The sequence below is a fragment of the Vipera ursinii genome (assembly GCF_947247035.1).
Source record: "Vipera ursinii genome assembly, chromosome: 3".
NCBI classification, from domain to species: domain Eukaryota; kingdom Metazoa; phylum Chordata; class Lepidosauria; order Squamata; family Viperidae; genus Vipera; species Vipera ursinii.
Window position 1 is genome coordinate 139199930 of NC_139516.1, and position 12609 is coordinate 139212538.

At 37.5% G+C, this 12609-nt stretch overlaps 1 protein-coding gene across 3 annotated transcripts in view; it reads left to right on the forward strand.

Moving 5' to 3' along the window:
* Positions 1 to 945: 945 nt before the first annotated feature.
* LOC310638243 (glutamate decarboxylase 1-like) overlaps positions 946 to 12609 on the forward strand; it is a 34114-nt gene continuing 22450 nt past the window's right edge. For 2 of the 3 annotated variants that reach the window (XM_083359124.1, XM_083359126.1), the window contains exons 1-4: positions 946 to 1166; positions 7813 to 7944; positions 8429 to 8671; positions 11063 to 11153. In XM_083359124.1, the coding sequence (XP_083215250.1) occupies positions 1127 to 1166; positions 7813 to 7944; positions 8429 to 8671; positions 11063 to 11153 (506 nt within the window). In that variant the 5' untranslated portion in view covers positions 946 to 1126. The remainder of the gene's footprint in view (positions 1167 to 7812; positions 7945 to 8428; positions 8672 to 11062; positions 11154 to 12609) is intronic. The other variant, XM_083359125.1, reaches the window with a different exon arrangement.

The window sequence follows — 12609 nt, forward strand, 5'->3', positions numbered from 1 at the left end:
TTTTTTCTTCTCACTTTTATTTTCCTTAGTTTATTTTTTTGACATCCTACTTTTATTATTTTTAAAAACAACTCAAATGAATGAATAAATGAACGAATGAATAAATAAATAAATTGGTGAACATATTCCTTGTTCCTCCTATTTTCCCCACAACAACAACTTTGTGAAGTGAGTTGGGTCAAAAGAGAGTATCTGACCAAATGCCTTAGGCCAGACTATAACTCATGATCTGCTGATTTCTAGCCTGATCCTTAATTAGTTTTATTGTAACATTTAATAAAATTACTTTTTTTAAAAAACGAAGAGGATAGAAGAGCTAAAACAGAGTAGGATTATCTGCTGGAATAACAGCCAGATTTCTGGAAAGCAGAAAGAAAAGAAAATGTTTTGAGTAACTTAAAAGTAGATTTTGGCATAACATTATTTCATTCCACCCCAAAGAAGGTATAAATAGACCTATAGGAAAAATATTGTGCACAGTATCAAAGTACTTCCATAGGTGTTTTCCTATACTTCTTTTGTTTCCCATCAGCTATTTCTCAAAGGACAAAAAGGTAGTCATTCCAAATAACAAATGCAGATTGTTCTTTTAATCTCTAGATATGTCCAACGTTGGATATGTCCTGAAGATTCCAAGCTATTTCATGGAACAGACTTTTTTTTTCTTCCTGATTCATCCAACAGCACATTCTTTTCAAAAACCTCTTCTCATAGAAACTTCTTTTCACGAACAAGTTTATTCCAGGAAGATAGGGAAAAAGTAGAGCCAGTCTTATCAATGCCACACATTTTTTTTTTCCTATCAGTTCTTGTTCGGTTTGGTGGGTAAGAATGAAGAAATGGCTGTAGTAATAAAAACAACATTGTCTCTTTAAAAAACAAGTTCCTCATAAATTAAATCTCAAATTTTTGTCTCCGCCCATTTTCCAATCATGTAGTGGAATGCCCAGAGGCACTGAGCAGTCTAGTATTATGAAATACTCCATAATGAAATAAATTAGTTCAGCAGGAGGTACATTTGTGGATACTTGCATTCAGTTCTATTGCTATAATTTTTTCTTGTCTTTTTTTGTTTTTAGTACTGTGGATATTACTCAGTGGTGCAGGATTATTCAGAAGAAAGCAGATGGATTTCCAGAGGATTACCCACCCAAGTAAGCCTAAAGGTATCATTGTCTCACCCTCTACCCCTATCCCCTCTGAAAATATCCTAGCTCTTCCAGAGTTCCAAAAATAGAAAACAGCTTTAGGATTGCTCTGCAGCTGATCAGGATCTTGGGAATGGGAGAGTTTTGAGACTGTTAACAGTTGGAAGATCTCTATGGGAAAACACCTCTAAGGAAAAAGTTCTTGCAGGTAAAGCTTCATTTTCTTTGGGCATCTCAAAACGATTTATGTAATTCAGTTGTGGATTTTATGGGGGAAAAAGTGTGCTGGAAAAGAAATACTTAAACCTTAAAACCTTTTTTTTCCCCTGGGGACTAGAAGAGATTTTTTTAATTTTTTTAAAAAATAGATTAGTTTATTTTTTTAAAAAAATAATCCAAAGAAACCTTCTTGAAGCTTAAGTATATTTAGAGTCTCAGGATGGAACTTCCTAAGACTTCACTGGACCTGTGACTTTTTCATCTGCTTTATTCTGAATGTTGGACATGTGCTTTCGATTAAAAAAGAAAACAGTAACCTGTTTTTGTTTTTTCAGATAATAAATTCACTTTTCCAAGCAACTATTTGTGGGTGCTGTTTGCTAGTAGATTCATTGTTGCAATGTGGTGGTGCAGATTTAAGCTAACAGGAAACTGATGTAATGCAGGAAGTAATAGAAGTAATGCAGGAAGGTATGTTTTTGTGGGGTTTTGTTTGTTTTGTACCTTCAAGTCAGTGTTGACATCTGGCATCGGCTTGAACAAGTCCCTGCAGTTTTCTTGGCAAAGTTTTTCAGAAGTGGTTCCCATAGCTCAAGCTGTGTTTATGTCTAAGGCAGGACTAGAACTATGCTAGAACTACACTCTTCTGGGGGGGGCAGGAGTCACACTTCATAGGGAATGATCAGACGTGGGGGGTGATTCTACAGCTGCATAGTGTGCAGAGAAATGAATTCAGAAAGGATCCTCCCTAACTTATCAGGCTAAAGATTTGTACTTCTGGATTTGAAAGGTTCTGTTAATGTAACCTCACAATAAAGTAGAATTAGCTCATCAGGTAGAGAGCTCCGTCGCTCACATGGTTAAGACACTGGGTTGACCCATGTTTGAGACCTGGTTGTTGCCACTGTATGGGTGAGCTCCCATCACATGCTCCAGCTGCCAACCCAGCAGTTTGAAAGCGGGAGACCACAAGTAGATGGTTATCACTTTGGTCGGCAACTTAACAGGGACATAAAAAGAGCCCCAACTGGGTGTCCCCCAGGCAATGGTGGTGTCACCATTTAATCCTTTTTGTAATAATAGCTCATCAGGTCATGGTTTCTGCCTGATTTACCTGGGAAGGATGACACTAATGTGGGAAAAAGACACGTCTATAATTTCCTTCTAAGCATAATTCAGAAAACTAAGAAGATCCTTAAGTACTTGGGATCCAAGGTGATCATAATATGGTACATTTGGTTTTAGTACAATGTGAAGTGTGAACCTAACCACTGTGATAAGAAATTGTAGCTTAGTAATAAGATCCCTGAGCAAAAAGCTCAGTTGGTGAAGTCTATGAATACTTGCATAGTTTCCCAAATCTGTGCTTCTGTAAATAAAACAAGAAGCGAATGAAATATTTTGATGTCTATGGCAAAATAAAAAGATAAACTTCCTTGTTACTGAGTTTGTCTTCCTGGATTCTGTGCTAATTTGATCTATGAAGCATACGGCTAATAGGAGCATATCGTTGTAACTGGGAGATACCTTAACAAAATGAAGCAATGTAAAGAATACTTAAGCAAGGTTTTTGAGTTTCCTATCGATCTAAAAGCAGCAGTTCCTCCATAATGTATTTCAGGGAAACAAAGTCAAAAGCCTGAGAAACATGTCCACCATACTGAGTGAGAGAATATACAGTAATGCTATCCTTCTATTTCCCCCCCCCCCCTGTGGAAAGTTCTATCATCTATCAAAATGGTCTACTTTATCAAGAATACTTGGAGTAATTTAGATTAATAGGCGATAACACAAAGAGCACAAATGTTCTCTTGGCATCTGAACATTCAGCTGCAGAATTTTGTCCTAGTTGAGGCTGATTTGACCTGAAACTTTCAAACATGATGTCAATGCTGCTAACATTGAATGTTATTGCTTGACACTTTCTATAAGAGCTTATCATCTTCCAAGAGCTTGATTCCCCTTATTAATACTTTAGTAAGGAAAATTCTGAGCAATCCTGAAAAGTAGCACAAATTATGAGATAAGTCATAAGGCAACCAGGAAGCTTGATGATTAATGAATTGATAATTGATGACAAGTTAAAGTAAGTTCAAATTCATGTACTTTAAATATTAACTACACTATCTCTGAAAAAGGTGAACCTTTGTAGAACATTTGCCCTAACTTAAAAAAAATATATGAAATTCTGGAAGGGCTCCATGGATTAGCAGCATCTGTGTTGTAACCGTCTCAGGTATGTTTTTTCTTCTAATTCATCTTCTGGCCTTCTTGCTCTTCTTCTTCCTTGCCTTCAAAAAAGAAGAACTATAGTGTGTTGCAGTGGTGTAAATGAGAAGTAACAAGGACATGAATTACTGCAGAGGTCTTCAAACTTGGCCCTTTTATGACTTATGGACTTCAACTCCCAGAATTCCTCAGCCAGCATGCCTGGCTGAGGATTTCTAGGAGTTGAAGTCCACAAGTCATAAAAGGACCAAGTTTGAATACCCCTGAATTACTGTGAGAAGGACTTAGCTAACATTAGTAAATATAGAAAAGCTAATCAGTTGGTACTCAGATGACAAATCACCCCAGAACATAATGAAGAAAGTAAAGACAGATAAAGCAGAAGACAATACCATATGATTATACTAGTGGAGTTCTAGTACAACAGTCCCTGCAGGGAAGATTATGGATCCAAACTTGGGAAGATGCAAGAATTTGAATTTTAGATAATTTGCATTATTCCTTCTGAGCAGCACATTTAATTCAAACCCAGATAAAATGGTTGTGCACTGCAGCGACAAGGGAGAGGAGGCGTGTTCCTTCAACAACACATACTAGTCCATTGTTTATACTCAGTGAAATGTAGCAGACAAACCAGTTGTCATCTCTTCTTCTATCAGAAGGTGAAAAACTCTAATTCTGAGATAAAGTAAGAAAACATTGCAGAGGTTCATCTTGGTTCCTGGAGCAGGGCAAATGCACTCCAGCATTCCTGCACTTCAGAACTGGTGGATGAATCATGCTGAACCAAACAGGAAGTGCAGATAATTGTGAATGCATCATTTCAAAAGGAAAATAGTGAAGGGGGGTGGAGACCAAAAGTTCAGTAGAGCATGAGCATAGGTACAAAGTTAAATGAAGTAGGATGAGAGATAAAGCCATAGGTTGCACACAAATGAGTGGGAAATATGGATCCTGGTCTACCAGCCGGGCAAGCTGGTAGCCCAGGAGCTGCCGGGATCACCCAGGTGATCTACAAGGGTTCACAAACTTCCTGCGTACTTACAGGATTTTGTCCTAAAATAATTGTGCTGCAATGTATTGTCACTGACATTGCTGCTTGTCAGGGGAGGATTATTACTCCCCTATCAGAGGGTGATGAACCGTGGTTCATTTGATGCATGGTGAACATCAAAGAAAGAAATCCGACGCATATTCTACTGTAAAACTTTTAATGAGAAAACAAAAGACCTAACTGACTACATCTCTCATCAGGCAGAATACAAAGTAAAAGTGAGAAAACTTTTTCTAGCCATGCGCACTTAGTAGGACAAAACAGAGTAAAACCATAACATGGCTGGACATGTGACAATCACTATGGTTACATGATAAGATAGTAACAGAGGTGCAGAGAGCAGGGGAAAATGTACAGACAGAAATGAACAAAGCTGGCAGAACTAAAAAACCCCGCAGTGACACTGCTAGTCAGGAAAGCCTCTGTATTAGCGAATATGTGGAACAATGCTGTACTCATGCATACTGCTATTCTGTATTCCTTTTGTTGCTATAATGTGTGTACATTCTAGGGGGGAGGGGTGTAATGTACTGGGCTTTGTTTTACTGAGTGTATCACGTGGGTTTTGATTGCTGGAAGGTTGTTTAAGCAGGGAGCTGGCTAACGGCTCCCAGCTCCTCAGTCAACCCATCTCCAGCACCACCATTGGCAGCTTCTAGGGCGGCAATAGGTTGCTTTAAACCTATCGGCTGCCACCTAGAGGCCAGGGTATAAATAGCTGCATTCGCAGGCCTGTTTTTCCAGTTTGGTGACTGCAAGCAAATAAAGAGTGTTTCTGACTGAACTCATTCGCCTCGTCTCTTCGCTCAAGCAAAGAACCAAGTACACAACAGTAGGACTGGTCTTTGTCTTGCTTGCGTGCCTCCCAATTTTTTCCCACACAGAAAAAAAACAACACCCTCACCCATTCTAAAGAAAGCATTGTGTTTTGTTATTGGTAGATTTGATTATATAATTTGGGGAATGAAAACAGTTAATTGAGGTTTGGTCCTGTGTTTGTTTTGAACACAGAAAAGAAAAGGTGGAGATATAGAACAAAGGAAAGCCTAGAAGACATGTTCAGTCTTTTCTTTGAATGCCCTAAAGCCAAATTAAAAAAAAAACATTTATGCAATTTCGTGCTTGCATGGTGACATCATTTTAATCTGTGTTATTACTGTGGGGTTTATATTTCACCTCCACTTTATAATGATTTGTTCTCTATTTTGTTCAGTTTATTTCTAATGAAATTAGATTGGCAGAAGTTTCAATCTACAAAAGCACAAGTAAGGTGAAATCTGTTCTTATCTTTAGGAACCCTGATATTTAAGTTGTTTTTCCTTTGTGCATATTTAAATAAGTATTCTGTATCACAAAGCAAATCAGGATATTAAAACATTTGCAGTCACACTGAATATCTTTTCTTAAAACTTTGTTTAAAAAGTAAATATTGTTTCAGAGAAAAGCATCATCAGATAACAATAAAGTTGGGCAGAACATTTCACATCTCTTATCAATGTTTTTTTCTCTTCCAAATCACCATTGGCATCATATATGCCTGCTGAAAGTACTAGAAAAAGGGCTCCACTAAAGTTTCATTGATTGATTTTCAAGCTGAAATTCAGCTCAAATCAAATATCATCCACTTTACCAAATGCCCTTTCTAATTAAAGAAACTAGGGCATTTTTATATGTCTTGTAGCCATGCTAACGAGTGGTTATTATTTTTAGTAATATCAGGCCAAAGAAAAGATTAAATCTCTTTCACCCATGCAGATAGAGGTGTGTAGATTTGTACAAGTACACTATGAAGCTCTAACTATGGTTTTCAATAGAGCTATAAGTTAGGCAAAGATATTATGAAGTAGTACAGCACCCTAAAAATGACTATATTCATTTAGAAATTGTAAATGTTGCTATAGTTTCATGGGATGTGGAATCCTTCAGTTAAGGGTTTTTAATTAAATAATTATAATTCATTGTAGTAGGGACCTCAGTTGTCTGAATTCTGATCAGACTGGAAGTCATACACATCAACAAATAACAGATTACTCAGGAAACTCCTGAGGTACACATGAACAAGAAAATGTATGTAACCTACCCACAAGAGCCTTGGTGGAGCAGTGGGCTGATGCCTCCTTAAGTAACACCAGCTGCCTGCAATTAGTGCAGGTTCGAGTCCCACCAGGCTCAAGGTTGACTCAGCCTTCCATCCTTCCAAGGTAGGTAAAATGAGGACCCAGATTGTTGGGGGCAATAAGCTGACTTTGTAATAATGCCGCTTGGAAGGGGCCGAAAGCCCTAATAAGCAGGCACATACATAGTATGAAGGCTATTGCTAAGCACATTGATTTGTGCTTTAGATTGTAAGCCACCCTGAGTCTTCGGAGAAGGGCAGGATATAAATGGAATTTAAAAAAAGTTTATGTTCAGGGAAATATAAAATAAAAAATACAGTCACATACAAATAACTAATATTTCAGGAACTACAGTAATTAGTTTAAAAGCCTACTTTGTACCTCCAGAAACCAAGATAGGAGAAAAAAGAATCAAAGTGCAAAGAAACCAGAAATAAAGACAATAACTCATTTTTCCTGTGATGTATAGAGAACCTGGTCCTGATGTTTACTATTTATTTATTTACATTAAATTTATTATGGCTGCTTATTCCAAGGGACTGCAAGTTTCCTATGTGACATAGAACTTGGTAGAGGGTCTATGGTCTTCCTCCTAGCCTTGAGTCTTCTCAAACCACGTTGCAAGAGAAAAGTGGGGCCAGCCTGCCTTGCTCTGTTTTCTCTGCTCATGGTCCTAATCTCATAATGGATTGTACATACAGCATCTGCAAGTCTACGAATCACATTAATGGCTGAAGAAATCTTGAGATGAGACGGAAGTCACCTGCTCCATCTCTAAGAAACTAATCATTATAATATAGTCAAAACCATCATTTTTTAAGAGTATGTACCAAAGCAGATAAAAATATCAGAGGAAGAAGAAAAATCCATTAGCTATTTTATTTTTGATCCTAAAATTCTGTATTCCTGTTTGAGGTTACCTTTTAGGGCAGTTACTCTAACCTTCAAGCACAGCAGTTAATCACCTAAGGTCTTCTACCTGCTACTCAAACATTGGTATGGTAATTTTTTTAAAAAGATGCTTATTCTTGTGCTACTTTCCCAGATGGGCCGGCCCATTCAGAACCTCACCAACAGAAATCCAAACATATTTCTACTTTACATGGAGAACGTGAAGAGAAAGGAAAAACTGCTTTTCAAAACTTTGAAACAAATTTTTCGAACATATATGGCTCAGGTAATACTAACATTTATCTGAAAATACATGTTTCAATTTGTGTGTTTCGCGATTTTTCAGTCTGTGTGTTTGAAAGGAAACCTGTTGACATGTATAGGGAACTTTCGATGGCTTTGCTCTTATCTAAAGAGAATAAAGTTTTGCTCCATTATTTTATTTATTTTCTTAATATCTGCATGGTATCACTTTCAGTAGAATTGTTTGTTCATCAGATCTGTTGGCCTACGACTCTCAGGAAATGGCTTAACGCTTTAAATTTAACAGGTTTATTTAGGAAAGTTTGGAAATGTAGTTTATCTTTTTATAAAGCAGAGAAACAAGTGAAAGAACTAGGAGAACTTGGTTTTTCTATCCAATTGGGGATGTACAATTATGAAGGAATCCTCCAACCGTGTGGCAATTCTTTGTTTCACTTCCATCATTACTTTCCTCCTAAATTCTACTTTTCACAAAAATGTTATTTTATCCGGGGCTGTTTCCTTAGATTTGTTGCCAGCTTGGAATGGTGAGGAAAGCACCAAACATTTTCTTCATGAAGTGGTGGATATTATCTTCAGTTATATCAAAAAGGCCATAGACGGAAAGAGCAAAGTGCTGGATTTCCACCATCCACATCAGCTTCTGGAAGGGCTAGAAGGCTTCAATTTGGAACTCTCTGATCACCCTGAGCCTCTGGAGCAAATTCTTATAGACTGCAGGGACACCTTGAAATATGGTGTTAAAACAGGTAACTTACTGTGTAATGTGATTTTGCAGCACTGTTTTAAGCAATCCACCAGATGTTCCAATATCTGTTCATCATCTAAATGAAACTTTCACTTTTAAAAGCAAAATGCTTCCAAACACAGGTAGTCTTCACTTAATGACTGATTGTTGGTTCTTTGTATACTACTATGTTTATTCATGTAATAAGCTACTGATTTATTTATTTTTTGAAACTCCACTTCAGGGTAGACACAAAATTAGTTTGTACACTTGTCTGTTTGCATGTTGGAGAAGAGAATGCATATATATCGTACCGTCCTGCACAAATGACAAAAACTTTGCATGTAAACTTTTATTTAAAATTACAGTCCTTCACTCTTAAGTTAAAAAGAGGGAAGAGTGGCACAAACATCTCCTCCAGGTGTGACTTTTTCCCCCCATGTGACCTGTTGCCTTTGGAGCCTGGTAGAAGGAAGCAGGTAGCTTATCTGATTGAGTGACTAATAGCTATAGGAGGCTGTTGTTTGCATGGAAAAGGCATTAGGTATTTTAATGGATTTGAAACTTATATCTGTAACAAAGTCTCACTTATTTTCACAAAGCATGCAAAAATTTTAAGAAAATGCAGGGAGAAGGCTGAAAGATGAGGAAATGCAAACAAACAAAAATATTAAGAGTTTCAAGAGCTGTAGGGGAAGAGAAACAGAGCAGAGAGTGAAGCCAAGACAGGAAGAATGGGATTTCTCAGAACCAGGGCTTTTTTTTCTCATAGAACGCTCAGAACGGAGTTCCGGCACCTTTTTTGGATGGAACCTTGTAGGGTAGGCAAGATGGGTTGTATGACATGTGTGAGTTCCGGCACCTTTTTCTTTTACAAAAAAAGCACTGCTCAGAACTAAACACAAAGTCCCCTTGTTGCCCCAGAAAACTGCTTCAGCCTGGGATGTGATGCCCAATAAACCTCATACTGAAGTGGAGATTTACAAAAGCTTTATTCTGCGCAGAAGAAAGGAAGCAAGAGGATCATTCCCACCAGGCCTGTGTCAAGACCACTCCTGCTATAGTACAGTTTTTATAGATGCTTCTCCCTAAACCCACCTTAAGCCAATCTCTCATAGGTTATCCTATGACTTTATCAAACTTTGTTAATATCGCTTAGCTTGCATTTGCAATGTTTAGCAGTCACCAGCACATTTACCCCTATTTTCCAGTAACAAGTGGTACATTGTGCTATGCTTAGTACACTGCACTGCCCTCTCCCCAAGTTCCACTTTTCTTAAGCCGTTGCCTTTGACATACCTGTAAAAGTTATCTATCTATCTATCTATCTATCTATCTATCTATCTATCTATCTATCTATCTATCTATCTATCTATCTATCTATCATCTATCTATCTGCAATACTGGAGAACATTTGTAGCTAAAGTGTAGTGTAGGATGAGGGTGAAGGATCCTTCTCTGAGTTTGTGGGTTGGTGTCCAAATGTTTCATCATCAAGCTAGGTAAGATGTTACAAAATGTTGGGAAACCAACCCACAAGCTCGGATAACAAACCTTTACCCTCACACAACACACATATATTAGCATTATCATAAGTTTCCTATCTTCTGCCAACCTAGCAGTTCAAAAGCACGTAAAAATGCAAGTAGAAAAATAGGGACCACTACGGTGGGAAGGTAACAGCGTTCTGTGCGCCTTTGGTGTCTAGTCATGCCAGCCACATGACCACGGAGATGTCCTCAGACAAACGCTGGCTCTTCGGCTTTGAAACGGAGATGAGCACCGGCCCCTAGAGTTGGAAACGACTAGCACACATGTGCGGGGGAACCTTTACCTTTACCTGTAAGTTTCCTATTCTTGTGACTCTCAGGTTTCTTGTGCATGCAATTGCATTGTTCCACCATGAGCAAGCATGTTCTGAGGATTTTACTAGCTAAGCTAATTTCATTACTTCTCATGCACCAGCAAATGTCTGCAACTACCAATTCTTCCCTAGAGACTATAATTTTAGGGGGGGGGGGTGGTTGCCTTTTGCCTTTTCTTCACCCTGATGCTAGATTTTATGATTTTTAAGCTTTTCCAATGCAGACTTCTAAAATATAAATCTCCACAGCGCAAACTTTCATGGACTATATCATTTTTCACAGTATTCTTTCTTGGATGCATCTCTCAGAAGTGTCTTTTGTAATGCAGATTCTGGAAGAGACTTTTGCTCTTTGTTCACCGCTGTGCCATGAATGTTTTGATGGATATTGTAGTCCCATAAAAAATGCCACCTCTTTTCATATATAAAACATCTAGGCACACGGGCTAAATGCTTTTTTTTACACTATCTTCCAACTCCCTGTGGATGCTTTATTGCAACAGTTACAGTGAATTAAAATAATGTATTTCTAACATTTGTATTTTTAAGCACATCCCCGTTATTTCAACCAACTCTCCAGTGGCCTTGACATTATAGGACTGGTTGGAGAATGGCTGACAGCTACTGCAAATACAAACATGTATGTACTGTAATCTCAGTTTTATATATACTGTATATCATTAATCTGACAATAAATAATATTTCAGCAGAATAGTAAGCTACTCTTTAAGAATGAAAAGACAAATGAAGGACTTTGTTAATACAAAGATTCTTCTCCAAGAACCTCATTGGAATCTTCTCTATATCTGTGCCTGTACATATACACACATGCGTGCACATGCACACAAACATGAACACACACGTTTTAAAGTACTAAAACAAGATGTTCCAATGACCATCTAATAGTTTAACGTGCTACTTTTCTTTCTTTTATACTAGCCTTTGACACTGTCACCTTCACTGTTTCCATTTTTCATTTGATTCTCAATTTTTAAATGTTTATCTAGAACAAAGTACATTTGCCAGCTGAGAAGTACATAAACCAAATAAATAAGCATTTGCAATATATTGGAAAAGTGTGTAGACTGTTCGATAAAAAGCCACATTTTTCTATTGAAAAAAAGTTCTTTTTAGGATTAAAGTACACGTTATTAACCATGCTCCCTTTCTTAATAAAAAGAACATGCATCTGGGGTTTGGACTATCATTTTGAAAGGTCTGCAAATTACCATTCCCCAAAGACTATTTCCCTTCTTTAAGGGGAAATAAGAAGCATGAATGGCATGGTCTACTACGTTCTTGGGACTTGGGGAGCTTAGTAAATCCTGGGTTTACCCCAATGTATTAAGGAAAATCTGATTGACATTTTAAATGATAACTGCTTGATACTTTATGCCTAATAGGCTGGCTGGATCATGTGCAATAAGTAATACAAACCAATAAAAGCTACTTCTTAAAAGTAGTACATTGTTTAGTTCTTTAAAAAGATCTTTTTCCTGTTGATCCAGAAGCAAAACCCCTATGTGTGTTGACAGGTTTGTAGTCTCATTAGTAATACAGGTAGATCTTGACTTATGACCACAATTGAGCCCAAAATTTCTGTTAAGTGAGACATTTGTTTAGTGAGCTTTGCCCCCATTTTACAATCTTTCTTCCTTTAGTTGTTAATCATTGCAGTTGATAAGTTAGTAACACGGTTGTTAAGTGAATCTGGTTTCCTCATTGACTTTGGTTACCAGAAGGTCGCAAAAGGGATCACATGACTTTGAGACACAGCAATGGTCATAAATACGAACCAGTTGACAAGCATCTGAATTTTGACCCCATGATCGTGGGTATGCTGCACAAGTTATAACTGTGAAAAATAGCCACTTTTTTCAGTGTCGTTGTAACTCACTAAATGAACAGTTGTAAATTCAGGACTACCTGCATTTATTTTCTTCTATTCAAGAAAAACAAAAATAATTTGGCATTTGTTGTTGTAAATAAACTTCAGTGCTCAAGTAATATTACCAATATTAACAGCTCTTGCAGGCTATAGAAGAGGCTAGTGCTTCTGCTCAGCACAGAAAGATTGAAATACTTTTGCTCATGCT